General features: G+C 34.8%; 1 protein-coding gene across 1 annotated transcript in view; it reads right to left on the bottom strand.

Moving 5' to 3' along the window:
• Window positions 1–4,998: 4,998 nt before the first annotated feature.
• The window catches only part of LOC132552176 (glycogen debranching enzyme-like), a 34,541-nt gene continuing 13,352 nt past the window's right edge, over window positions 4,999–26,187 (bottom strand). The window contains exons 9-29 of the mRNA XM_060216320.1: window positions 22,921–23,108; window positions 22,597–22,720; window positions 21,871–22,034; window positions 21,101–21,202; window positions 20,661–20,813; window positions 20,239–20,389; window positions 19,154–19,379; window positions 18,764–19,035; window positions 17,195–17,328; window positions 16,190–16,323; window positions 15,705–15,886; window positions 15,205–15,307; window positions 14,053–14,278; window positions 13,000–13,111; window positions 12,596–12,731; window positions 11,946–12,058; window positions 11,230–11,441; window positions 10,183–10,280; window positions 9,970–10,057; window positions 9,255–9,443; window positions 4,999–8,832 (exon numbers count right to left, since the gene is read on the bottom strand). Of these exons, the coding sequence (XP_060072303.1) occupies window positions 8,686–8,832; window positions 9,255–9,443; window positions 9,970–10,057; window positions 10,183–10,280; window positions 11,230–11,441; window positions 11,946–12,058; window positions 12,596–12,731; window positions 13,000–13,111; window positions 14,053–14,278; window positions 15,205–15,307; window positions 15,705–15,886; window positions 16,190–16,323; window positions 17,195–17,328; window positions 18,764–19,035; window positions 19,154–19,379; window positions 20,239–20,389; window positions 20,661–20,813; window positions 21,101–21,202; window positions 21,871–22,034; window positions 22,597–22,720; window positions 22,921–23,108 (3,254 nt within the window). The 3' untranslated portion in view covers window positions 4,999–8,685. The remainder of the gene's footprint in view (window positions 8,833–9,254; window positions 9,444–9,969; window positions 10,058–10,182; window positions 10,281–11,229; window positions 11,442–11,945; window positions 12,059–12,595; window positions 12,732–12,999; window positions 13,112–14,052; window positions 14,279–15,204; window positions 15,308–15,704; window positions 15,887–16,189; window positions 16,324–17,194; window positions 17,329–18,763; window positions 19,036–19,153; window positions 19,380–20,238; window positions 20,390–20,660; window positions 20,814–21,100; window positions 21,203–21,870; window positions 22,035–22,596; window positions 22,721–22,920; window positions 23,109–26,187) is intronic.

The raw sequence follows: 26,187 nt of genomic DNA, 5'->3' as shown, positions 1-26,187 counted from the left end.
AGATGTACAGCTAGCCATGCACTAGATGAGATGTACAGCTAGCCATGCACTAGATGAGATGTGCAGATAGCCATGCACTAGATGAGATGTGCAGCTAGCCATGCACTAGATGAGATGTGCAGCTAGCCATGCACTAGATGAGATGTACAGCTAGCCATGCTCTAGATTAGGTGTGCAGCTAACCATGCACTAGATGAGATGTACAGCTAGCCATGCACTAGATGAGATGTAACCTGTTACTTGCAAATTTCTTTCGCCAGCCTACTTTTCCTTTAAACAACTTTTTCTTGGTGACATCTGACTGACCAAATCAAAACATCTTGCTTCAAAAGTTTGCAAAAAAGAAATTACATTGGGATTTATTCAAACTTCAAAAAAGAAATGATCATACACACAAAAAAAAATCCAGAATCCTTATTTGTTCACATGGAGTTCTGCAATGTTAAGGAACTGACACAGTATAGTTTAGAGGTTACAGATAAAAAGTATAGAATTGACTTATAAGATTTAGTATGTAGTTATGATAGTTTATCAATGGAAACAAGCCTCAGTCTGAATTCTGTGTCACCAGAATAATATTTGCTACTATGCTCAAGCAATATCTGCTGAAAAACAGAGGAAGCTTATAATATTTGCATGTAGCATTCTTTCTTAGTGTGCTCCAAAATTTGAAAAAGAAAAGACAAGTGAATCAGTTGAGTATCTGTATCTGTTCGATAGTCCATGAAGACAATACACCTTCATCTTGGTGTTATATACACTGTAAAATTTCAAGACGTAAATACGATGAGATAAATGGGAGATAGAAAAGGAACAATTGTAAAAGGCAAGGATGAAATGTTGGTGTATAGAATTTTCATTGAGTGGTTCTCATCCGTCACTTTTGTGTTATTTCCCTTCTCCATCACTCTGTGTTAATCTTTTGTATTATTTCCCTCCTCCATCATTCTGTGTTAATCTTTTGTGTTATTTCCCTCCTCCATCACTCTGTGTTAATCTTTTGTGTTATTGCCCTCCTCCATCACTCTGTGTTAATCTTTTGTGTTATTTCCCTCCTCCATCACTGCTATGTTAATTTGTTGTGTTGTAACCTGGTGTTGTGACATCATATAGAGTTACTGTGATGACAGTTTAGATTTTATGTTAAGGGGTTATCCTTCAGTTGATAACACTGTTCAGATTTTATGTTAAGGGGTTATCCTACAGTTGATAACACTGTTTTGCTTTTATGTTAAGGGGTTATCCTACAGTTGATGAAACTTATGATTTTATGTTAAGGGGTTATCCTACAGTTGATGAAACTTATGATTTTATGTTAAGGGGTTATCCTACAGTTGATGAAACTTATGATTTTATGTTAAGGGGTTATCCTACAGTTGATGAAACTTAAGATTTTATGTTAAGGGGTTATCCTACAGTTGATGAAACTTATGACTTTATGTTAAGGGGTTATCCTACAGTTGATGAAACTTAAGATTTTATGTTAAGGGGTTATCCTACAGTTGATGAAACTTATGATTTTATGTTAAGGGATTATCCCATAGTTGAGACAATTGGATTAGGCAGTGTGTTGTGCCAGCATAACTGCTTGTTGATGCCTTCATTGAAATGCACCACTTTATCAATGTTGTCTGTTGTGTGATAGCTATTTCTTATGGGAGATTTTTTACAACAAGTGTTTTATTGAGACATTAGGCCCCAGATGTTCAAAGGCTGGTTAGAGATAACCATTGGTTAGTGATAATTTCTAATGTAAATTTAACAAAAATTGGAAACGTTCTGTATCATGTCATGTGTAGATCTGTTGAGACACATCAGACAGATATATTTTGAGTGTTAATTTTGTCTATAACACTCTGTTTGTTAAATGGCAGCAATTTGAATTTTTCACTAACCACTGGAACCAGGTTGTACTACAGAGACAACTCTTTGATGCCTCTGTGATTATATTTGGAGCTTATATGACAGTTTTATTCCATAGTGCATAACATTTTTAATATTGACCAATTCTGTTCTTTAAGTATCTTCATGACATCATTCCATGAAATTAAATTTGAAAAAAAAAATCATATACAAACTAGATACAGAGATTGAAAATTTTTACAAAAATGAGGCCATTGTTTTACTATTTATAGACTAATTACTGTACTGGTAAATTCTGTAATTTTGAAATTAGAACTGTTCTTTTTTAACATTACTCCTCTCAAAGATGTATTGTTAAATGTATTTGTATGTGTAATAGAAACACAAGAAGCACTTTTCAGTACATGTTGTAATGATGTGAACTGTTCTTAGGTAATTTACCATTCTAAAGTACATGACTGTGTAATCACAAATGATTTTCTTCTTGTGAACTTTGTACAACTAATCTGTGATATTCATAACTTATGCACTGTTTTATGTACTGTAATAAGTGTCTGTCTATTGTTTATTCCTTGTTGTTACAATGGTGAAATCCATTCTTTTGTTGACTGTTTTTCCTGGTGACACTAGAGTATCAGTTATTTTTTAAAAATCTCCCTATTTTTTATTTTTAAGCATAATTTTTCTCCTTCTTTATCATACATTTTTGATGTGAAATTGACACATCACTTGTATCTTATAAGTAGGTCGTTAGTAAAAAATATATATAGGTAGTTTAAGTACTGCTGTTTTACACCCAAAACGGTTTCACACTTTTTATGCTTCAGAAATGGCTGAATTATGTTTCAAAAATATCCTAGAATGTGCATTATAACAAGGAACAGCCAAATGTTGTTTCCTGTAAAGATGAAACTTCTTTATCAAGGGTTTCGCATTGTTCTGTTTGACATGGCCAGTTCTCCTAATTGCGAAAATCAGAGTGAGAATAGGTAAGAATAAATGAACATGTGATCATTGCATAGCTTGTGGTCTTAAATAAAGACCAATGTGTGAATCTGGCATTAAAGTGTTGATATGAAAAGTTTTTGGACCATATTCATTGTGATTTTGTACATCAGTGTAATTATAGAGGAAATATGTTTAAATGTCCAAATGATATAACTGAAATAAATCGCCAGTGGTTGTGATAGAATATGTACCTAGTTCTGTAGGTAGAGTAGTTAGTGTCAGGGGTATATATCGTAAGTCGTTGTTATTTACAGATACATGAGTACACATCTTTTTTTTTTTTCCATATTTCTTGAAATACCACATATTGTTATTGGTAATTTTCTATATCTAGATATTCACTTTTACCTTTCAACAGTTTTAAAAATTCATAGAATAAATGAATGTGACAGGTATCAATATGTTTTGGTTCAAACCTGTATTAGAACCCTCCTTTATTATCTGTTATGTCACACCAAAGGTAGAATCCACATTAAGGGTTATATCTCGTTTTATTTTAAAATTTAGCAGCCATTTATCAATTAATATGGGACCAAGCTTGAGAAATGATTACTCCTACCTGATGTTGTTGTGTAATTCGGGCTCTGTCAACATCTAGCAATCATCAACAAGTGATTGAAGGTTGTGTGATCTTATTGATTAATGTAGTGAAGGTGTATTGTCATTGGTGTTATACTGCATCAATATCTAAGCTTTTCTCAAGATGCCATTTATTCATCAGAAAAACTTCAGTGAAAAGGACAGTTTATTCAATTTACAAATTTTAAATTGGACGACTACTAAATAAATATCGCTAGTATGTCCGCAGTAGTAATTTTGTTTCTTTAAGGGGCCAGCATTAATTCTAGTTTAATTGATTTTTTTATATAAATATATCATGGCTTAAGACCAATGGTGACACAACAAATTCACTTGTATGAAAGTGCATTCAGGGATATACATGAAATTTAATGTTATCCAGTGAATTTGCCCATGTATTTTGTTTATACATCACCATTGTGATAGAAATAGATTGTGATGCCTCAATATACATGACAATGACATTTTGCCATAATTTGAAAAGACACAACAAAATGGCTGCCTCAGTTTGATTTTGTTTTGTCAAAACCTGTACAAATATAACTTCATGAGTTATGCGGTGAAATATATCTTCAGTTAATTTCATGTCATATGAGATTTTATGAAACTCATCTTTAATAAGTTTAAATTTTTGAAAGCGTTTTAATTTTTGCTTGCCAAGGCTCACAAAAAAAATTGTTTCATAAAGCCTTATAGAAAATGAAAACTCATTTGAGATCCAATAGTGACCAGTTTTACGTCCCTGGAATATCTTGAGTCAGAATTATGTGTCATTATTTCAGTCTCACAAGAAAAATTGATCTGTTCATTAATCATTAAATGACAATAAAACCATAACTTTTGATCCTTGAAATAGAAGAGTTAAAACTAAAATTTCATTACTTTTGTAAAATGGTGACAAAAGTCACTCAGTTCTGATTGTAGTTCCATTTTGTTGGGAATTAGAAATCTCTACTTGGAACTCATATTTATTGTCACTATTAATTGCTGCATATTATACATTTTGAAACATTCCTTCATCCCATTTCTTAAATTTGAGCCATAATAATTTCATTCAGATTTCTTCAAAAATCATTCATTATAGAGCAGTTTCATTTTAGTCGCAGTTTGAGTTACAGAAATCAGTTGTAGGTGCAACTTTCTGAACAAGGGGATTAATTACCGAATAGAAAATGGAAATACATTAATTCAGAAAACATGTTTTGGTTTTTACATGTACTTGGTTGATATTGTATGTCACGTAGATATTTATTGAATAGCTAAGATGTGTTTATCACCAAGCCTAAGGCTGCTGTGGGATTATTACACACCATTGTGTAGCAATTAACACTATATCACTTTGTTATTAAAATTATTAAGCAAGCTTTCAGGTGTGGTTGTTGTTCCATGTAAACAGATTCCTGGTATGTTTTGATCAGCAAAGCCAGTTAATGTCGCAATCCCCAAAGCAAGGGGAGACAACCTAGTAAAATGTGGAGGTTAAGTAAAGTATGTTTCTGATTCTAACAAATGACACCATGTAAGTGTCAAGAAAGATAACTCAAAATCTTTTATAATTGATAACAATGTTTAATATTCTTTAATAACATTCATTCCCATCACATTGCTAAATCTCAGATCATGAGTTCTGAACACCTCCACTATACATTTACCATCTATTTCATGTGGAAAAAAGGGAGGGAATGCCAAAATAATGAGATAAGATTACAGGTTATTGGGTACACTGAGGATGTTAGGTGGCTACAACTAAAGCCTCTGGATTAAAGAATTGTAAATATAACAATATAAAATGTGTAAAAAAAAATTCAGACACCAACATCTCATTATGGATTATAGGTAATTAACATAATAAAAACGAGGCAAGATCTGTGACATTTAATGTTCATCCTAGCCATAATAACCATTCTTTTCTGTAGATTGGATTTTCAAACTACACATAAAAGGATTCCAACACCTCTTCACAAGTAAAATATCGCATTTATGACATGTTTATATCAATATGAGCCATGGGTTAACAAAAGGGCAATACATTTGTAAATGGTGAGGTACATAAATTGATTTTAATAACCAACACTTTCATACAAAGGTACTTGGATTTGGACTTTGAAAGCAGTAGGTTAAAACAATACTATAAGATATGCCCTGACATGGTGGTAGTTACTGTAAACACTTTGTAAATGTAATATGATTGTAGATAAACATCTAGTACATCAGATGCTTGCATTTAGATTTTTTCTTTCATTCAGAGAACTTATCAACTGATGCACCGTTCCTCTTGCAAATCAATAGTTACACATTTGTTATTGGCACAGCAAACTTTGGTAAACAGAGTTAAATAGCAACTCCTGTTTACCTTTATTCCTTTGATGTTAGTAAAGGCTTAAGTGTGTAGCTTCTAAGAAAATAAAGAAATATCTATTGAGGTCTATACGCATACTTGATAAATTGTAAGAATGTTGAATACATAATGAAAATTAAAGTTAGTGATAAGAAAATAAAACTGAAATACCCTAATGAGTTTCTTAACAGTACTTCATTTATTCCACTTCTATTTCATTTAATTTATATGCCACAAACATGTCATCTATTTATTGTGATGCCACACACCACCCATGTATTATGATGCCACAAAAATATCAGCCATGCATTGTGAAGTTACAAACATGTCACTCATGCATTATGGTGCCACAAACTTCTGGATTGAGGTGACAAATTTACATTATCATCAGTAATTGAAATTAACTGCAGTGTTAAGACAATGATAATACTAAAAATTTCAATAGTTGTGCCTAGAATGTGTTTATTATTGAACACCTGCTGGTGTCCGAGTTCAAAGGCATATGAAGTGATAGCATTTTCAAACCCAAACAAGTATATCTGCAAGACCTAAGAGACAAAGCCATATTTTTGATTGAACCAGAGATTCTGAGGTAACAACACTTAAGAAGTTTACCTTTTAAAGCAGCTGGACAATGTTGTAACAGGCAACAGGATGTTAAATTGGCTAGGAATAATTGGACGAGTCAATTTCGCTTCGAAACAGTTTAAAATTGCAAGTAAGCAGAGGCAAAATTATATGGGTTTACTTCAAGTAACATTACTGGTGATGAAAAGAAAATAGAGAAACACAAGAACTGTGAATTATTTGGATTTCACTGTATTCAGGTAAACACTTGAACAGAGTGGTGGGTTACATTCTTAGGTAAAAAATCATTTTTACAGGAAAACACAAAAATAGGTCAAAGGATAAATGTTGAAAGATGATGAAGCTCGCATGACACCCACATAATTAAACATGACAACTTTCTAACTTCAGTCTTACCCTGGGTATCCCAGTACGGACAACACAGGCTCATTTATAGCTAGATATCACAGAAATATTACTATAAGCTGGATTTAGGAATGACGAATATGCATACAGACCACAGACTATATAAATAGCACCGGCAGAAAAGAAATATACAGTAACAAGCAGAATAACAAATAAACGATGTTAAGTACATGTAAGCCAGCACTAGAGAATAAATTTACCCAACTTAAACATATCATTGTTATGTGATGTGTATAATTCTAACAGAAAAATAAATTCTATGGGGTAATATCTTGTAAGTATTATCATCATACATTTTATTTGTCAAAAGACTATCAACACAAGCCTTATGAAGAAACAGAGATCTCCCTACATTGATACATTAGTGAACTGTTAATTGATTTCTAGTTACATTTTATTACTATAACATTTAATTCTAATATCATTATATTTAATATATACATTATATATTGCTGACATACATATAGGAACATATGTATATACAAGGTAACAGTATTTTGTAACAATGAGATCCCCAAAACACAACTCTATTGCATTAGTGACTTATGATGAGAGCAAAGAGGTTTCTCACCAGCACAGTCGTGTTTGCCCACAACATGGGTGCACAGTGATTTGATTTAGTGCCATTTAAGTGAGTGGTTAACAGCTTGTGCTGGTCAGGGGAAAAGTGAGACCACAATATCAGCATGTTAGAACTTTTCCCAAATACTTAACCGTACAACCAAGAGACATCCACAGACTGTATTAACTAGTGACATCTCCAGACACTAACTTCACTAATTAGTGACATCTCCAGACACTAACTACACTAACTAGAGACATCTCCAGACATTAACTACACTAACTAGTGACATCTCCAGACGCTATCTACACTAACTAGTGACATCTCCAGACATTAACTACACTAACTAGTGACAACTCCAGACACTATCTACACTAGTGACATCTCCAGACACTATCTACACTAACTAGACATCTCCAGACACTATCTACACTAACTAGACATCTCCAGACACAATTTAGTGATAACCTAAGGTTACAAAAGCCCCAAAAACTAAAAGCTCAGTTCTTTGATAAAAATATGAATTCATAACCTGTACATTGAGGGACTTCAACAAGATGTAGGCCATCATGTTTTGATCTCTAATGTAAATCTTGACCACCTCAGCTTGATAAGCTGTGTGACCACCGTCCATTATGCTTCATTACACGACCTTTCATCGCTTAATGATTAATACTATAAAAAAATAATAATTGTAAATACACTTTAACTGCAATCATATTTCTGATTATAATCACTTTTTGGCAAATTAGCACAAAGATGAATTTGTATATCCACGAAATTGATACTGGTATACAAACAATACACAAAAACAGCAATTAGCACATTCCATATTTCAAAAAATAAAAACAATTGCGAATCAGGTTATTACAATTTATACTATTCACTCTTGTTGGCACGGATGGAAGTGCACAAGGGGTCTTAAACTATGGGAGGAAATTGGAGTAAAACCAATGTGGTCTGGTAGATGATAAAATATCTTTCCACGTCTGTTCCGGGAACTGAACCCCGGATACCTTAGTGAAAGGTGAGAGCATTATCACTGCACCACCTGACCGCTAATATTTTATCACATTAATTCTTTCAGTATTAAAAAAAGGCCCTAAAATAATACACTGTACATTTACAGTAACTCTGATTCAGAAAATAAAAATTTCATTTGATATTTCACAAATGTTTGACTGCAGTTATCAATTTCCTGATGCAGGGCCTGTATATCGATCAACTGATTGAATGCTGGGATGCAAGCCCAGTCATAAAATTGTAACCATGATTATGCCTTGATGTCACTTGAGGGTGACTGTAATTGTCCTGATTCAGGGGTTGGATTTCTTCTCACTCACTAGACTGTGATTGTCCTCATATCTTGGGCAACAATTTTTGTTGTATCAGCAATCTCATCACTGTCCTCGAGCTGTTCGAGGTCATACAGGACTTCCAGTATACATCCTACACTCCATGCCTGGGCTCGACAACTGTCCCGACAGTACTACAACAAAAACCAGTTTTTTCAGTAAACTTTAGTCACAAGTTTCTATACCATACAACACACATATTTTGTTGGTACCTATACCAATATGACTTTTGTTTTCTTATAAATACAAACAAATTGTTAGTTGTTTATTCATATATGTAGAGATTTTGTTGTTCATGTGATGTTTGTGTATTATCTGTGACCTATGACCTCGCCTTGCCACTAAAGTTGATGAGTTCACATTAGGGGTAAAGTTGGATACCTCTGATATATGTGACCTATGACCTTACCTTGCCCTTTGAATTGGTGAGGTCTGATATATGTGACCTATGACCTTACCTTGCTATTGGAGTTGGTGACCTCTGGTTTGTGTGACCTATGACCTTACCTTGCTATTGGAGTTGGTGACCTCTGGTTTATGTGACCTATGACCTTACCTTGCCATTGGAGTTGGTGAGTTCTGGTAATGACTGCCAAGGAGAGGACATCACTTCCTGGTAATGAGTTGTCAGTTTGGACTTGACATAGCTGACTGTTGTTTTCAGCAGTCCTGGTATTCTTTTGTTCAGAATACGGGCAAAATGCAGTCTGGCACGTAGGTAGTAGCCAAGTGGCCACACCCATTCCTGATTAAAAGAAATTAATTAAATGCTTCTGTCGTCTTCAAACAAGAAACATTTACTATTCATATATTGTCAAAATATTTATTGTTAACATCGGACCACAAATAATACAGCAACCTGCAAATATTAGAAAATGTCTTTTAAGACATGAACGCTTCCACTCCCACGTTCATAACTATCATTGTTCGACAATTTTTCACAAAAAGTAACAGTAACATTGAAAGTCATTTGAGGGAATCTCTTAATATTATTTAACTTTTTATGTAAGTTTTATCAAAATCCTTTAAGGAATAAAGTAACTATGGTAAAATGGTTGAAGATTTTCTGTAATTAGAAACGGTGACCTAGAATTTGACCATGGAACCATGAAATAAGAACTCTAATACTAACAACTGAAGTAGCTCAATGTAATTTAGTGTATAACAAATATATTTGTTCAAGTATATGTTACTTTGGAGTGTTTTTATTCAAACAGTATGACCAGTTGGTATGACATATTTTTATTATTAATTACAATAAGTGTACATACTGGCCCCTGATGGTAGTTAAAGCCATTTGCCACCTTAGGATCAGAGGAATCATTGGAGTTGTCATAGTCACCAACATAGCTCCAGTCACTGAAAAAGTCGCAAACAAGTAGGTAAGACTACTACACTGGATGTTTACATTACTTCAGAAGAACAGTCTAAGCATTTACTTTAAAAACAATGAAAAAGATGAAGGAATATATATTGCATTTTACCTAGGGTCCAATGTCTTCATACCAAGCGGGCCAACCAGTACATCATCAGCCTCCAGCAGGGCTGTCCAAGCATTTTCCGGAGTAAACAGTTCTGGGGCCTGTTACACATAAATTATTATACACCAGGCCCCACTTGTATAAAACATCTCAACTTGAGATTTCCTCAAGTCGAGATTTTCCTCAGCTAATATCTCCTTGAAAATATCTTGTATGAAAATTCCTCAAGGAATTTCAGGACATCCTAGCCGATGCCTTCCTCCTATTCCTTGAGAAAATTTTATACAAGCCGTTTTTGAGGAGATATCAGCTGAGGAAAATCTCGACTTGAGGAAATCTCAAGTTGAGATGTTTTATACAAGTGGGGCCTGGTACTTAATTATGTCCCTTTCTTTATTCTTCTATTTGTGATACCTTTAGAAAGTCAGTATGCTTTGTATGATGATACACAAATTTTGTAACTGGTTGTGATATCAACACACTATCAACATATCTATAACCAATCTGAAGGAAATGTTTATAATGAAAATTCCATTTCATTGCCTTTTAGTTTTATTGTAAAAGACCTGGATGACCACATTGGATATTTCCAGCATGAAAAATTGTTGTAGATCATGTGAATTGTTTACTCGAATGCCTTGTGTTCTATTCTCAATGCTCCGCCCATCAAAGCGAAAATGGCAATCAAACACTCTGACATATACTGGGGTTTTTTCCATGACCGAACATTAAACCAATTTCAAGTAAGTTTAAGGACACATTTGATATACATATTGCTAGGAATAAATAAGTACATCACATAAACCATGTCATATATGCTTTTCATATCTGTACTTTACAAGAAGTTTCCATAGAGATTCTGCGTGTTTTCGTGCATCACATGGCACATTTTGATATGTAAATTAGCATCAAGTTTACAAGGAATTTTTTCTGATTTGAAATCCTGTATACGGATCAAATTACAGAAACAGTGAAATGAACCAGGACTTGAACGTCAAATCTGACAACAATAGAAACCGACATATCTAACCCTTTGTTCTCTGTACTTACAACAACCATGGCCACTGGAAAGTTGGGTCGGAGCTGAAAGTCTGTCCAGAATGGCTTGGCAAGGTAAGTGTCTTTATACATCCCTCTCCTGTTGATCAGCTCAGGATGAGGCTCATTCTCAGGGATGGGAGTGGAGTTAATCCAGAAATATTTCTCAAAATTGGCCTGTATTAAACTGTTCCACTCCTGGAATGTCACCTGCTTTACCTCACCTAAAAAAAAACAATTTTCTGTCCGAAGACTTTCATTCATTCCAGAAATCCATTACATAACAGTAAATAGTTTCGACAATTGTGATTACAAACCAGAATAGTCCAACACAAAATGCTTATCGGGTCAATCTTTTTTCCAGCTTTTGATGATAATAAAGTCCCCTTCATTCTAACATTTAACATGCAAAACAATGGACCAAAGGAAATGAACTTCAAGAAAGACTGCTCTGTACCTTGACAGAGGTCTCTGACTTTGGCACCTTGAAAACCGTCCTGTTCTTTGAACATCCTCTATTAAGGGGCAATGGGAACCAATCTCTAAATTGTTTTAAATATCCCTTAACTGCAAACCTATAGAGAAATTTGGATAACAAACGTTCAAAGAATTTCAACTTCATTCTGTGATCCTGATCATGTTGAATACAGTTTGACATGCATAACTTGACCCAACAAACACTTGTTATAAATTAGATCATAAGGAATTCTGAAAGAAAGTAAACTTACCATTTATAGTTGCACTGACAGAGTTGTATGGGTAAAGATCTTTTGAATTCATTTCCTCCAGCCAACGCACAGTCGACTTACACAGACCCACCATCTCTACAGCTGACCCATTCCTACAAGACAAAACAGTACACTATGCACAGACTCATCTCTATAGTACCCCTTTCTACAAACTACTAACAATGGTTGATGGCCATTAACACAGACACACTATTTCTATATTAAACATAATTAAACCTCAACATAACAGGAGAAATAACCCTAATGAAAACCATTATTTACATTTATGCGTTGTATTTCAGCTTCACATCAAAAAGTGTTGTGTGATTACAAAGGGGAGGAGGCGAAACTAGGTGTGGCAAGCTTATCATAATACAGTGAAATGAATTGTGCATATCATGATTTATGTGTGGCCACGTTTGCCTGTCTTGTGTTTGTTAACTAGGAGGAGACATACGTAGGGTTTAGGGGCTTGCCACTGTTTGCCTGCCTTGTGTATGTGAACTAGGGAAAAAGGCATACCTAGGTGTGGCAGGTTTGCCACGGTTGCCTACCTTGTGTATGTTAACTAGGGAAAAAGGCATACCTAGGTGTGGCAGGTTTGCCACGGTTGCCTACCTTGTGTATGTTAACTAGGGAAAAAGGCATACCTAGGTGTGGCAGGTTTGCCACGGTTGCCTGCCTTGTCAGATCCTCCCATTTTATCCATCCATGTACCACAATTCCACTCATTGCCCCCAAACACAAAACCTTCATCCCACCTCACTCCAATTTCATTGTTGAAACCTAGATGTTCAAAATACAAATGGCATTCAATTTCATTGGTATATCAAGATTGAAGGCAGATACAGTAAAATCAAAAACACTTACCGACTGGTAAGTCAACTAAACACAAAGGATAAAGACCTCAGATTATTTGGTCTCTTATACTCCTTGTTGAAATAAGCAAAACTTATCATCAGTTTCATACATGGTAAGATAATTGCAACTTTTACCTCAAGTGGACCGTTCTTGAAGTAAAAATTTAAATAAAAATGTCTCATAAATAATTAACCTTCATCAGACATGTTATCGTCGATGCTTTTGCCTGCATCCCTCTCACGGTATTTGAGGCCCTCTGCATGTCGTTGGAGAGCTTCCTGAATCACATCACATAAGCTTTGGTCCTGTGTAGTAGTAAAAACAGGGACTACTGTAGGGTGTATAGTTTTTGAAGTTTTGGGCAAATTCATTCTAATAAAAGGAATGCTAGTGTAAAAATTTAAGTGGTGTCTTTTGTACTTTGTACCAAAACGCATGCTTTTTTACATTCAGAGATGAGCACAATCTCTATCACTGATAGGACCATTTGATTTTGATGGTGAACCGATGTAGCACATGTATCATAAAACATCAATAACAAATATTTCTGCAGGTTTTACTTCATAGGACTGATATGTAAACAGGATATAACTCAAGCTCAGATTGAACAGTTTGAGTTAGATATATATGATGAAACTTTCATTGAAATCCTTCCTAGAGACACTGCACAAAAACACTTCAACTGTTAAAATCACAAAAAACTCTTTAATAAATTTTAACGAGTAATTGATACTTAATAGCTAAAAGGATTTTTCGAATGGTTCATGAAAATAAAAGCTTCTAAATAATAAAATAAAGGACACTTCAAGTAAAATTAAGGCAGATAACTCTAAAGATTCTCCAACTAAACGCATTAAAACTTTTGCAAAAACTAGAATATGTAATTTAGACATTCGATATAATGCCCCCAATCCTATTCCTCTCAAAAAACAGTGACAATAATCTTTAACTACCAAATCCAAGATGGCTGACCCTCAGTGATTTTGTGTTTTTCATCAGTCCCAAAATCAAAAGGGCACAACTAATAACCAAAGGAGACCTACATATGAAACTGAGAAAGATCCATCCAACACTGATAACGATCTCTGATGTCAAAATCCAAGATGGCCACTTGTCGGCCATTTTGTTTTTCCAGTCAGTCCCAAAATGGAATATGCATAACTACAGACTAAGGCAAAACTACATATGAGACAATCTATGAATATCTAAAAAGTTTACAAAATTAAAACTTGGATGAATGACTTACATAAGCTCCTGCCTGTTGACAGGGAGAGTCATCAGTAGGGTACAACCTTGACACCTTGTCTTGAAGAATGGCATGACCTCCCTTAACTATATTGCAGTAGTCCTGGATGGATTGTAGCCACCACCACACAGCATCTCTGCAGTTATAGCGTGCACCACTTCCCTCATTCAGCAGGTTTGGGATGAGGCCATGACGTAAACAGCCACCAAAGGACAGGATGATGTACCTATACAAATATATTGTTTACAGGTACACAAGGTAGCAGAGAGACTATGATCTTTATGGAGATGTTCAATTACTATGAATTACTACACAATGACCTGAAAAGAGGTGTATCTAGCCAGGTTTTTGTTAAATAGAGGTGCACAGACCAACAATAGTAATATGGGTGTATGGACCAACAATAGTAGTTTGAGTGTATGGACTGACAACACTAATTTGGGTGTATAGACCAATCATAGTTAAAAGGGTGTATAGACCAACCATAGTTGTAAGGGTGTATAGACCAACCATAGTTATAAGGGTGTATGGACCAACAATAGTAGTTTGAGTGTATGGACTGACAACACTAATTTGGGTGTATAGACCAATCATAGTTATAAGGGTGTATAAACCAACCATAGTTGTAAGGGTGTATAGACCAACCATAGTTATAAGGGTGTATGGACCAACCATAGTTGTAAGGGTGTATAGACCAACCATAGTTATAAGGGTGTATAGACCAACCATAGTTATAAGGGTGTATGGACCAACAATAGTAGTTTGAGTGTATGGACTGACAACACTAATTTGGGTGTATAGACCAACCATAGTTATAAGGGTGTATAGACCAACCATAGTAATATGAGTGTATGGACCAACCATAGTAATACTGGTGTATGGACCCACAATAGTAGTTTGAGTGTATGGGCCAACAACACTTATTTGGGTGTATAGACCAACCATAGTTATAAGGGTGTATGGACCAATAATAGTAATTTTTTAACCTTCATAAAAACTACATTGATTATAAACCTGTATAAACTCAAGAATGTAAACATCTTTATAAGACAACATATATTTTAGATCTTTAATTGATTATAGACAGAACTGAACTTATTACAAGTGTTCTCTAAGGCAAACTTGTCTATATAATGCCAAAGTAAAAATGACCTTGCTTCGGAGAATCTACCAGTCAGCAGTAAGAGGCCTCGTAAAGCAATGAACGTGTCTCTTCCCCAGTTCCTCATGTAACCACTGGCAAAGTGGGAAAAACCTGCAAACAACATCAGAAATCTGAAACCTTCAATTAATAACACCTTTCAATAATCTTAACAGATAGTCTTGTAACAATACACGTACTAGGAAAAAACTAGCAAAACGATGAGGCAAATTACATTCCCCACTGACACACTGTCTCATTTAAGTGATTCCATACCTTCAGTGTGAAGTTCTAACGACTAGTGGTGTAGGAGATAGACCCCAAACATTTCTTTTCTTAGATGTAGGTCAAAGAAAGAAATGTATGTCACAGTAACCTACTTTTGATAAACAACAAAATGTCTAACCACTGTGAACCGTACTTGGAATCAATTAATTAAATTTAATATAATTACATTATATCAAACTGGACATCAGTCTGGTAATGTTGGAGGTCACTGTGAGAAATTTACCTGCAGCAAGTGACAGAGTTGTTTGGATGATTTTGCCACTGTTTTCGTCTGTGTAGTTAGGCGGCGTTGGCTGTGCCAGATTTGGTGACAATGGAGGCAACTTGGCTGTCAAGACAAATCCACAGAACTGAACTGACCCTAAGGCCAGTGCTTGAACAAATGTAGACCCATCCTTAACAAAACTACAACAAAAATATGATAACTTTTCCTTGAATGCAAAATAAGCCAGTGTACACTATTGTAGTTAAAATATGCTATTTATTAACATGGATTTGTAATATTTACAAATTAGGCTGTATGGAATATAACCAATAACAAACCAATCACACACTGATAACTTAACAGAGGCAGCAAGCATAAGTATCTTTTCTCTTATTTTCTTAATTTCTGAAGTTGAACCACATTTAATTCTTTGAAAAATAGACAACAAAAATAGATATTTAACAATAATGTGTTGTCAGTGAAGAAACATTATAATAACTTACTCAGACATGATTTTGACAGTGAGGTCCCGCAAAACAACATATGCTCCAGTGATCACTGCATCAAAATAACATGGGATGAGAAAACGGGGTATCTCACTGAGATGATGGAATATTCCCATGAACCAGTTACCAAGCTGCAATGCAACACAGTTCAATCATCTTAGCTTAATCAGGACTTATACACTGAATGATTAAGATCTAAAGTTAATCAGGACTTATAAACTGAATGATTAAGATCTAAAGTTAATCAGGACTTATAAACTGAATGATTAAGATCTAAAGACAATGCTTTTTTTATGAAAAGTATACCTCAAAACTTCCAATTCAATACCATTTTATAGTCACAGAACAGCATACAGCACTAATCAGTGAATTAAAGAGATCAGGAGGGCTTCACTCCAGAATAACATATATCCTATGTCAAAGTCACATACATTCTCGCACTCAAATGAATAAAAATATGGAATAAAGTCAGCATGATCACACCAAAATATAACTAAAAAGAAAGAAATATGTGTTGATTGATAAAAGTTTCATCAGAGTTAAAAAAATGATAAAATTGAATGCTGATTTATTTCCTTGTCTTTCCTGATTAAGTTGATGTGTACTATCCATACTTCATCATTACACAGATTAACAATTACAAATATTATAACAAAGAGAATCGGTAGAACCTATGGATGCTCCCGGAATAAACCCTAGTTCCAAAAGGGATAATTATGTAACAAGAGTTATGGTTCTTGAACATTGCTTTTCTCCTTAATGAGATCTATCTACCTATGAAGTTTCATGTTGATACCTCTTATAGTGTTTGTGATATGCTCTGGACAAAATCATGATGGACAGACAAACAGACAGACGGACAGACAGAAAGACGAACAAACAGACTGGCAAAGTGTGACTATATGCTCTTCCTTTGGTGAGTAAAAAAATTCAATTCACATTCCTAGTAACTAAACAATGACTACAAGACTGGCTGACTAATGGTGGGGACAAAATACCTACATCATATGTACTTTTGTGAAGAAGGAGTCTAGAGGCCACGTAGCTAGGGAGCCAGTCCCCATTACGTAGGTTGTTGCACAAAGGATGACCCAAATCATTCTGGGAGCGTATGGAAGACAGTACTGCCATTAAACCTGAAATCATATTTGAAATTGAATAAAGACAAAATGCACTGATACAAAAATCTCTGTTTTTTAATGTTAAACAGCATGATTAGTAAGGGTTCTGTCACAGGACATTTCAGAAATGTATTGGTCATGGCTTGTCTGGTCTTGGATAAACTCTCTAGAAATGCTTTTCACTTTTGTACTCCCAAAATTTTAGACAAATAGATAATACTACAATTACAACCCAAACATTGTTTGTAACAGAGCAGTGCTGGGTTGAACAACAATACATTATTGTTTCATATTGTATACCAACATGAAAATAAAACAGTAATTGTCTTATCAAAACCTCACTAAGAAAGCACAATTTTGTGCCAGTATATTGAAGTCAACAAAGTTTGACAAAAAATCAGTTTGTAACTGTGAGAGAAGATCTACAGACAAGATCAAAAAGCTAAAAAGAACAAAGCGCAATTACTATAGAAAATCGGGGCATTTATTTAATCTGACCCCAAAAAAGTGTGCCTCTAGTGTAATAGTAATAACAAATCTATTTCACTAGTGTGGCTTATATTTTGGTATCTTTGTTATTTTACTAAAGACACTATTAAATATTCTGTTTATTACATTTTCATTGCAACAATAAACCAAAACAATGGCAAACTTACGATAACTATAAAATGGGTAAGTTGACCATGCTTTTTCCAGACACTACTCACTCATTATACAACGATATTGTGCCCGGCAAAAAATAGTCCATTTTATGAAAAATCGGTAAAAATATACAGACTCGTAAATAAATCATAATGAATGTTTGTTTGTGTTTGGACATGGATTTTGTAATTTATTGATGTCACTTATACACAATAAAATGTTTGCTAAATTCTTTCGAGCATGAAAAAGTATGGCGCCATCCTAGCCGCTGTCACTATCAATGACACGGATTCTTTTAAAATGCCTTGGTCGACACTCAAGACACTCAGAACGGGGATGGGTTTGACCACTGATAACATAGAGTTACTGGCTTGCATCGTCTGCTGACTGCCATGAAAATGGAAATTTACCGTGGAGTTGAAGGTTGTGTTCTCAGTGAACAAACCCCCGACAGATGGGAATGGCTGCTGATTTGGCCCCTGGAATTGGAGTAGATTTGTATCGGGCTCTCTGAGTGGTCAATGCTCAAAGTGATATTTTTCACTAGTGAAAAATATAAAAAAAAAGTGATATTTTTCTCTAGTGAAAGTTATCACTTTTATCAGTTTGAGATATCCCTATATTTCACTGCTAAAATGTAATAAAATTTGAGAAGACCTAAAATGAATGGATGAAAGAGTAAACACAATCCAGGGTGACCTAAACTACAGAAATATTTTCCAACATGCAATAGTCTGTTGACTGGAAATAAGAGAACATAATATGTTCTTTTTTTAATTATTTAATCTAAAGCAATATAAACATTTACCTCTGAGACCACAATACACCATAGGTCCATATTGAGGGATATCATAGGCCCCAAAGCCCTTCCCATCATCCCTCTCCTCAGGGTCACATCGATATAGAATTCTGTTTAGATCAGACAAGGTCAGCTGTCCAACAATTGCCTGAAAGTTGGACTTATCCCACGTCTCATCAAACATAGTGCGTCCACTATAGGATCTCATGAGGTAACCAAACTGACCAATTCCACGTCGTATCTCTAGAATAGCATTTTTGGGTTGTGTAGGAAATTCACATCTGCAGTAAAAGAATCAGAATAAATGCATATCAGTGCTTGTTCTACATGAGAGTTGCATCACAAACTCAGGATTCCAGATTTCACATAAAAAAAGTATTGTAAAAAACTTTAGCCTACCTGAATGCTATGACACTTCCAGGTGTAAACATGTGAAGATGAACCTCAGAGGTAGGCGTGTCATTTGAGACCACTACCCTGGCCATACGACTTTCCCCTACGTCGATGTCTTTCTGCAGCTCTAAGATGTAGTCAGGCAGTCCATTGATGTAATCCTCATCCTTGTTATATTGTGAATCACCTGTGTGGACAGGACGCCCCTCGAACAAGATCCGGGTGACAATGCCTATCAACAGATCCCAACATTAAGGAATAGCCCTTGAAAATCATGATAATTTTAATGATGCACAAAAATGTTATTTTTAGATTTAAAATTCAAATTATTTCTGGTATTAATATCACAGACCTTTCACAATGAAACTCTACAGGTATCTACATACCTAGCACTAAGTTATACTGAAGGCCATTTTATCCTAAACAATATTTAACACTTGTCTAAATTTAGGAAAATTATTTTACAAATCTTAAAAAGAGAAAGAAAGCTGTTAACTGGAAGAATCTGATATTTCAAAAGTTGACCCTTCAAACATACATATGATTTGTAAACAATATTTCAGAACATTTTCTCCAGATTGGTAGTGCAAATAGAATAAAAGTTCTTGAAACATTTTCTTCGGGTTGGTCATGTCAATGGAATAGAAGTTCTTATAACACAACCAGAAGAAGTTTTAAGTGTGATGTTTTGAGGTATGCACAGTCATCTTTATCAGACAAATGTCCAGTGTGAAGTTTTACATACATAGTGTGATGTCTTTTAAGTGTGATGTTTTTAGGTATGCACAGTCATCTTCATCAGACAAATGTCCAGTGTGAACTGTACTAGCATTGACATACATAGTGTAGAAGATAGTAGGGAATCGTCCAGCTTTTTTTCTCCCTGTATTATAATCCATTGTACACTAAGGGCAAAAAAAGTGTGAGGAGATGGTAAACGGATCATAGTAAAAAGTACACAAGACATTAACACTGTATTGAAGTTGATATTTTTCTGATGAAGGTGACCACGGAGTCATCGAAAAACATCACACTCAAATCTGCTACTGGTTGTATTATAAGAACTTGTATTAAAATGATGATCAATATACCCTGAATGGTAACAGGTGGAATAAAACCAGTGTCGTGGGGATGATTTGGATGATGAAAGGCAGTCCTGGCTATCAGCACTACAGAGTCATGTGTATGGGGGTTGTGTCTGGTGATAGATATCACATCGTCTCTCACATGGTCTACAAAAACCTAAAAACATACAGTTCATTCACTTTTATACATAAACTCAAGTTCAATTTGAATTAATTTTTTTTTCCTATAGTGCAACGTACCTTTTTCTGGGATAATTTGTTTATTCAGATGATGGAGGTCTATTGTTAATTATTCACAGAGTCAGGTCACATTTTCAATACACCATTTTCCCCCAATTTTTCTTACAGAAGCAGTGAATTCTGTTTTATCTTTGGTCCTTTTCTTCTCTATAAACAACATGTTTTATTGTTTACAGGATCACACTTGCCTCAGAGAAGCCTCTCCTGCCCAGCTCCCCATGTAGTTTGTTGAGCACGGTCTTCCCTGCGGTGATGCCAGACATCTGATTGATGTGGGCACGATCAGGTGTTGGACTGTCACTCCAAGATGTATACAATCTCTTTTCCTTAACCACATGAATCTGGTATACAGAATTAAAACATTATTTCAATAATGAGTCCTGATATTAACATTACACCATTTTACAGCACAATGCACTTTGTACCAGTATCTAATTCTATCAGTATTTTGATTGGATATTTAGCTATAATTTATTCACTCCACTGTTCAAGTACTTTAAGTTGTTACAACACTTCAGGCTGGTGGCGGTGATAATTACATGTGTCATTTTTTGTTTTGTGTAATGCTTCCTTACCAAAGGGATAATGTCCTTATGACAATGATAACAGTCGCATCAATGTTACTCACGTGATGAGGAATGATCTGGTCATATCCACGGTTACTTCCTGACGCACAGCAGGAAATAGCTACAAGAGCTGCGTTTGGAAAAAGATCATACGCTGATCTCAGCTGTGAAAGCAAGGAAAAATAATAATAATTCAAACAAACTGTAGGAGTTTCCTCTCATCAGTTGTAAATTATATCCACATTTTAAGATATGAGGTGTAATCTTAAAGTTGGCCTTTCATGAACATACAGAATTAGATATTCCACATGTGTTACATGTTAGATAAAAGAAGATTTAAGTACATTTTAGAACACACAAACATATTGGAAAATTAGAATAAATGATTAAGTTGACATAAAGCAATAGTTTTGAGAATAAGTCGATACAAAGCAATAATTTTGGGAGAAAGTTGACAAAAAGCAATAGTTTTGAGAAAAAAAATACTTTACAGTATTCTATGCTTTAAGGCAGGTTTTAAAACTAAAAACAAATTCTAACTTTATTTTTGTGTCATGTTGAATTTACCATCTTTATAAAAGTGCTAAAGTCTAAAATGAAATATAACAAAGACTTCTTCTATGAAAGGAAGGATTCCCTTGAATAAACATCACAGTGAACAGAAAGATGACATCAAAGTATACAAAATTGATGATAATACCTGTAGTCTTCTAAATATTTGTTTTGAAAGTAGAAAATTTGCCTAGCTGAAATTTAACCTAAGTTTTCAGAGAATGTAATCAAAGAGAAACATTTTTAGTAATGCTACTTGATTCCGTGTGTCATAACTAACCTGAACAGGACCCTGGTTGTCATGCGTTTGGTCAAAAAAAAGAGCATGTGCCACTGTGGGTATCATAGGGCGTACTCTGGGTTGTATGAATGAGCCAACAGCTTGGCCACCATACCTGTACACCAATCCTCCCAACTCACGACCAGTTTTGGCACTCAGGGCCTCTACAAGCAGATAAAAACATACATATTTCTGGACCCCTACAAACAGATAGGTACATACTGTACTGACTGTTACTATGGTTACAATATACTTTCTGGAAATTTTTCCCACTTACAATCCTGCTGCACTATTTGCGCATATTGTTACCATAGTGACTTAGATAGAATTGCTTAACCAGCAAAATTTGCCTGTGTTCATCATCTGTACAACTTATGTCCCCTAAGCTTGTTTCATCAGGAAAACACATATGTATGTGGAGTTAAACTCATTTTCATCAATAGACATACTCTTATGTATCTGAACACTTTTAAAATTTTAATTGAATCTAAAAATAATTCTGTATCTCAAAGTCTAATTTAACAATTTTTTCTTTATTTTCTAAAGAACAAAAAATAAAAGCCTGTGTGTATTATTGTTACACATCAAAGAGCAGCTCATTGAAAGCAGCTTGTGGAGAACTGAAAAGGCTTGTCCCTAGTAACCTTGTAACATTATACAAACACTTCATTTATGAACATAAATCTACTTCATTTAAAAAAAAGAATGTCCCTGTATCAAGGATACCTCTGATGAGAGAGTTGATTCCTAGTTTGTTGAGGAAGTAGTTATCCAGACCCTCATTGCCTGTGAACAGTTCAGCTACCACATACAAATCAGGCCGAATCTTCCTTGCAGCATCAAGCATATACTGAGGAAAATAGTCACGAAACATTGCTTGTTACTTGGGCTAGAACTCAGCATTGAACAAAGCAAAAAATAATTAAATTAAAAAAAATCTATAATTAAGCAGCTTGATTAAGTCTGTATTTACTATCCATAGAATATGAAAAGTTATCTAACAAAACAGTCGTGAATGAAAAGCTAGACCATAGATGTGATGGCGAATACCTCAGCTACATGTAGTGGTGTACTGTGGCAGTTGTCAAGTCGGACACCATGGAATATCCTCACAGTCTTTTCTGTATATTCCTTCATATACTGCCACAAGTATGGGCAGTCTGATTCCTTTTTTCCATACCTCAGCTTAGCACTGTCTCCCCAGGCCACCAGTTCTCGTCGCAGGTAAATGTTGGAGCCTGCAGGACAGTAACAACATGCACATAAACAAGAAATGTCAAGGTCACCAGACTTGCCAGAGCTTAAAGGACATGAACAAGTAGTGAAAAATTCATGTTTAACAAAAGTGTTTCTTATCGTTTTCTAAGCTGAGCTGAGCCAGTTCCCCCTAAAAAATAATGCATGAAATTATATACCTAACATAGGTTTTTTTACAATGTTTAACAAACTTATAGTATGAGAAAACCTTATGTTTTAAATAATTTTGTGTATCGGGATCATAAAAAAAAAAAAAAAAAATTGGTAAGTAGCCCTCGGTTTTATGAAAGTTGATTGGCAAACTATATTCACATTTTTCTTTCTTCATATTATGAACAGGTAACTTGAAACCTATTCAAAAGTATTTGCTATATAAACATATGGAGGATCAGTTTGTGATAAGTCATGTTTCATATCTCCATTTTCATCAACCTCGATACCATTACAACAAGTAAATAAAATCTGAAACCAACGAATCAACATATACTGTAGTTCATGCATTTCGTTTTGTTTACCCTTACACTGTATTTAGACACAGAAACATCACCAACATAGGACGACAATTTTTGACATGTGCCCTATCACGGACTCAAACTATCTTAAACACCAGCTTGGCTTACCAAGAAATTCTATAAATACCTAACCGTAACACCCCTACAACATCCTCAAAAGTGTATGTTTAGAAGCTGGAATGATATGGGCTAGAGATTCTCGACATCATCATACTGGCAAATTGTTTGTCACAGGATATGAACATCTGGATGACATTGTATATGTATATATGTATATGAATTGTACTCATCAGTGTTGTAAATACACAAGGATGTATCGTCATTGTGATATACAATTATATAATCTGCAAGCATGTCAGACAGACCTGATTATTCTATTGATTGTTAAACATGTCAGGCAGACCTGATTATTCTATTACTTGTTAAACATGTCAGGCAGACCTGATTATTCTATTACTTGTTAAACATGTCAGGCAGACCTGATTATTCTATTACTTGTTAAACATGTCAGGCAGACCTGATTATTCTATTGCTGGTTAAACATGTCAGGCAGACCTGACTATTCTATTACTTGTTAAACATGTCAGGCAGACCTGATTATTCTATTACTTGTTAAACATGTCAGGCAGACCTGATTATTCTATTACTTGTTAAACATGTCAGGCAGAGACCTGATTATTCTATTACTTGTTAAACATGTCAGGCAGACCTGATTATTCTATTACTTGTTAAACATGTCAGGCAGACCTGATTATTCTATTACTTGTTAAACATGTCAGGCAGACCTGATTATTCTATTACTTGTTAAACATGTCAGGCAGACCTGATTATTCTATTACTTGTTAAACATGTCAGGCAGACCTGATTATTCTATTACTTGTTAAACATGTCAGGCAGACCTGATTATTCTATTACTTGTTAAACATGTCAGGCAGACCTGATTATTCTATTGCTTGTTAAACATGTCAGGTAGACCTGATTATTCTATTGCTTGTTAAACATGTCAGGTAGACCTGATTATTCTATTGCTGGTTAAACATGTCAGGCAGACCTGATTATTCTATTGCTTGTTAAACATGTCAGGCAGACCTGATTATTCTATTACTTGTTAAACATGTCAGGCAGACCTGATTATTCTATTGCTGGTTAAACATGTCAGGCAGACCTGATTATTCTATTGCTTGTTAAACATGTCAGGCAGACCTGATTATTCTATTACTTGTTAAACATGTCAGGCAGACCTGATTATTCTATTGCTGGTTAAACATGTCAGGCAGACCTGATTATTCTATGCTTGTTACATGTCAGGCAGACCTGATTATTCTATTACTTGTTAAACATGTCAGGCAGACCTGATTATTCTATTACTTGTTAAACATGTCAGGCAGACCTGATTATTCTATTACTTGTTAAACATGTCAGGCAGACCTGATTATTCTATTACTTGTTAAACATGTCAGGCAGACCTGATTATTCTATTACTTGTTAAACATGTCAGGCAGACCTGATTATTCTATTACTTGTTAAACATGTCAGGCAGACCTGATTATTCTATTACTTGTTAAACATGTCAGGCAGACCTGATTATTCTATTACTTGTTAAACATGTCAGGCAGACCTGATTATTCTATTACTTGTTAAACATGTCAGGCAGACCTGATTATTCTATTACTTGTTAAACATGTCAGGCAGACCTGATTATTCTATTACTTGTTAAACATGTCAGGCAGACCTGATTATTCTATTACTTGTTAAACATGTCAGGCAGACCTGATTATTCTATTGCTTGTTAAAGAGGAATAAAACTCCTCTAGGATTCACCAACCAAACAACCCCTCCCTCCTCCATTCCTAACCTACTCCCCCCACCTCTCCCCATCCATCCTCAGCAGTACAGGGCATCTGCTGCTGTTTCCTGACTCACCACTGTGCAGCTCACATGCTGCCTGTGCCAACAACTACAAAGGACCAAGTAAAACAACACTAACAAACAAAAGGGTAAACAGGTCTGTTGTGATGATATTTTATAATAATTTTTATGATGTCATAACAGGCTATATTACATAAGTTCAGATGTAGAAATACAACACAGACGCAGTCATCAAATAAGACAGCAATTCTGTCATATCACCTTACACAAATGAATGGTATAACTAATTAGAATTATTATAAAAACATGCATCTATACAATACATAAAATTACATATATCTGAAGTGACTTTCAGCATATTCTCCTACACTTGCTGATAGACATAGAGTATTCAGTGACTTCAGGTCTGTATTACTACATACGAATATCATCTGAAAGTTGATATAAATATAGAGATACATGTTTACAGGACATATCTAACCTTTCTGCACCTCCCAATGGTCACCTGTATTACAAAACACCAGAAGCAGTTTTAGCATTTAAAGAATTATAAGTAAGAATGTAGGGCCTTTATCAATCATCTGATTTTAGCAATCAAGAAAACCAAAATTTGCTTTACTTTACTGGATATTATAGAACATTTCCCATTTTAGTATACGCCTCTCAGAGCAAATACACT

The sequence above is a fragment of the Ylistrum balloti genome, unplaced genomic scaffold (genome assembly GCF_031769215.1).
Source record: "Ylistrum balloti isolate Yb309-2 unplaced genomic scaffold, AGI_CSIRO_Ybal_v1 Utg370240, whole genome shotgun sequence".
Lineage (NCBI taxonomy): Eukaryota > Metazoa > Mollusca > Bivalvia > Pectinida > Pectinidae > Ylistrum > Ylistrum balloti.
This window is presented reverse-complemented; position numbering and strand designations above follow the sequence as displayed.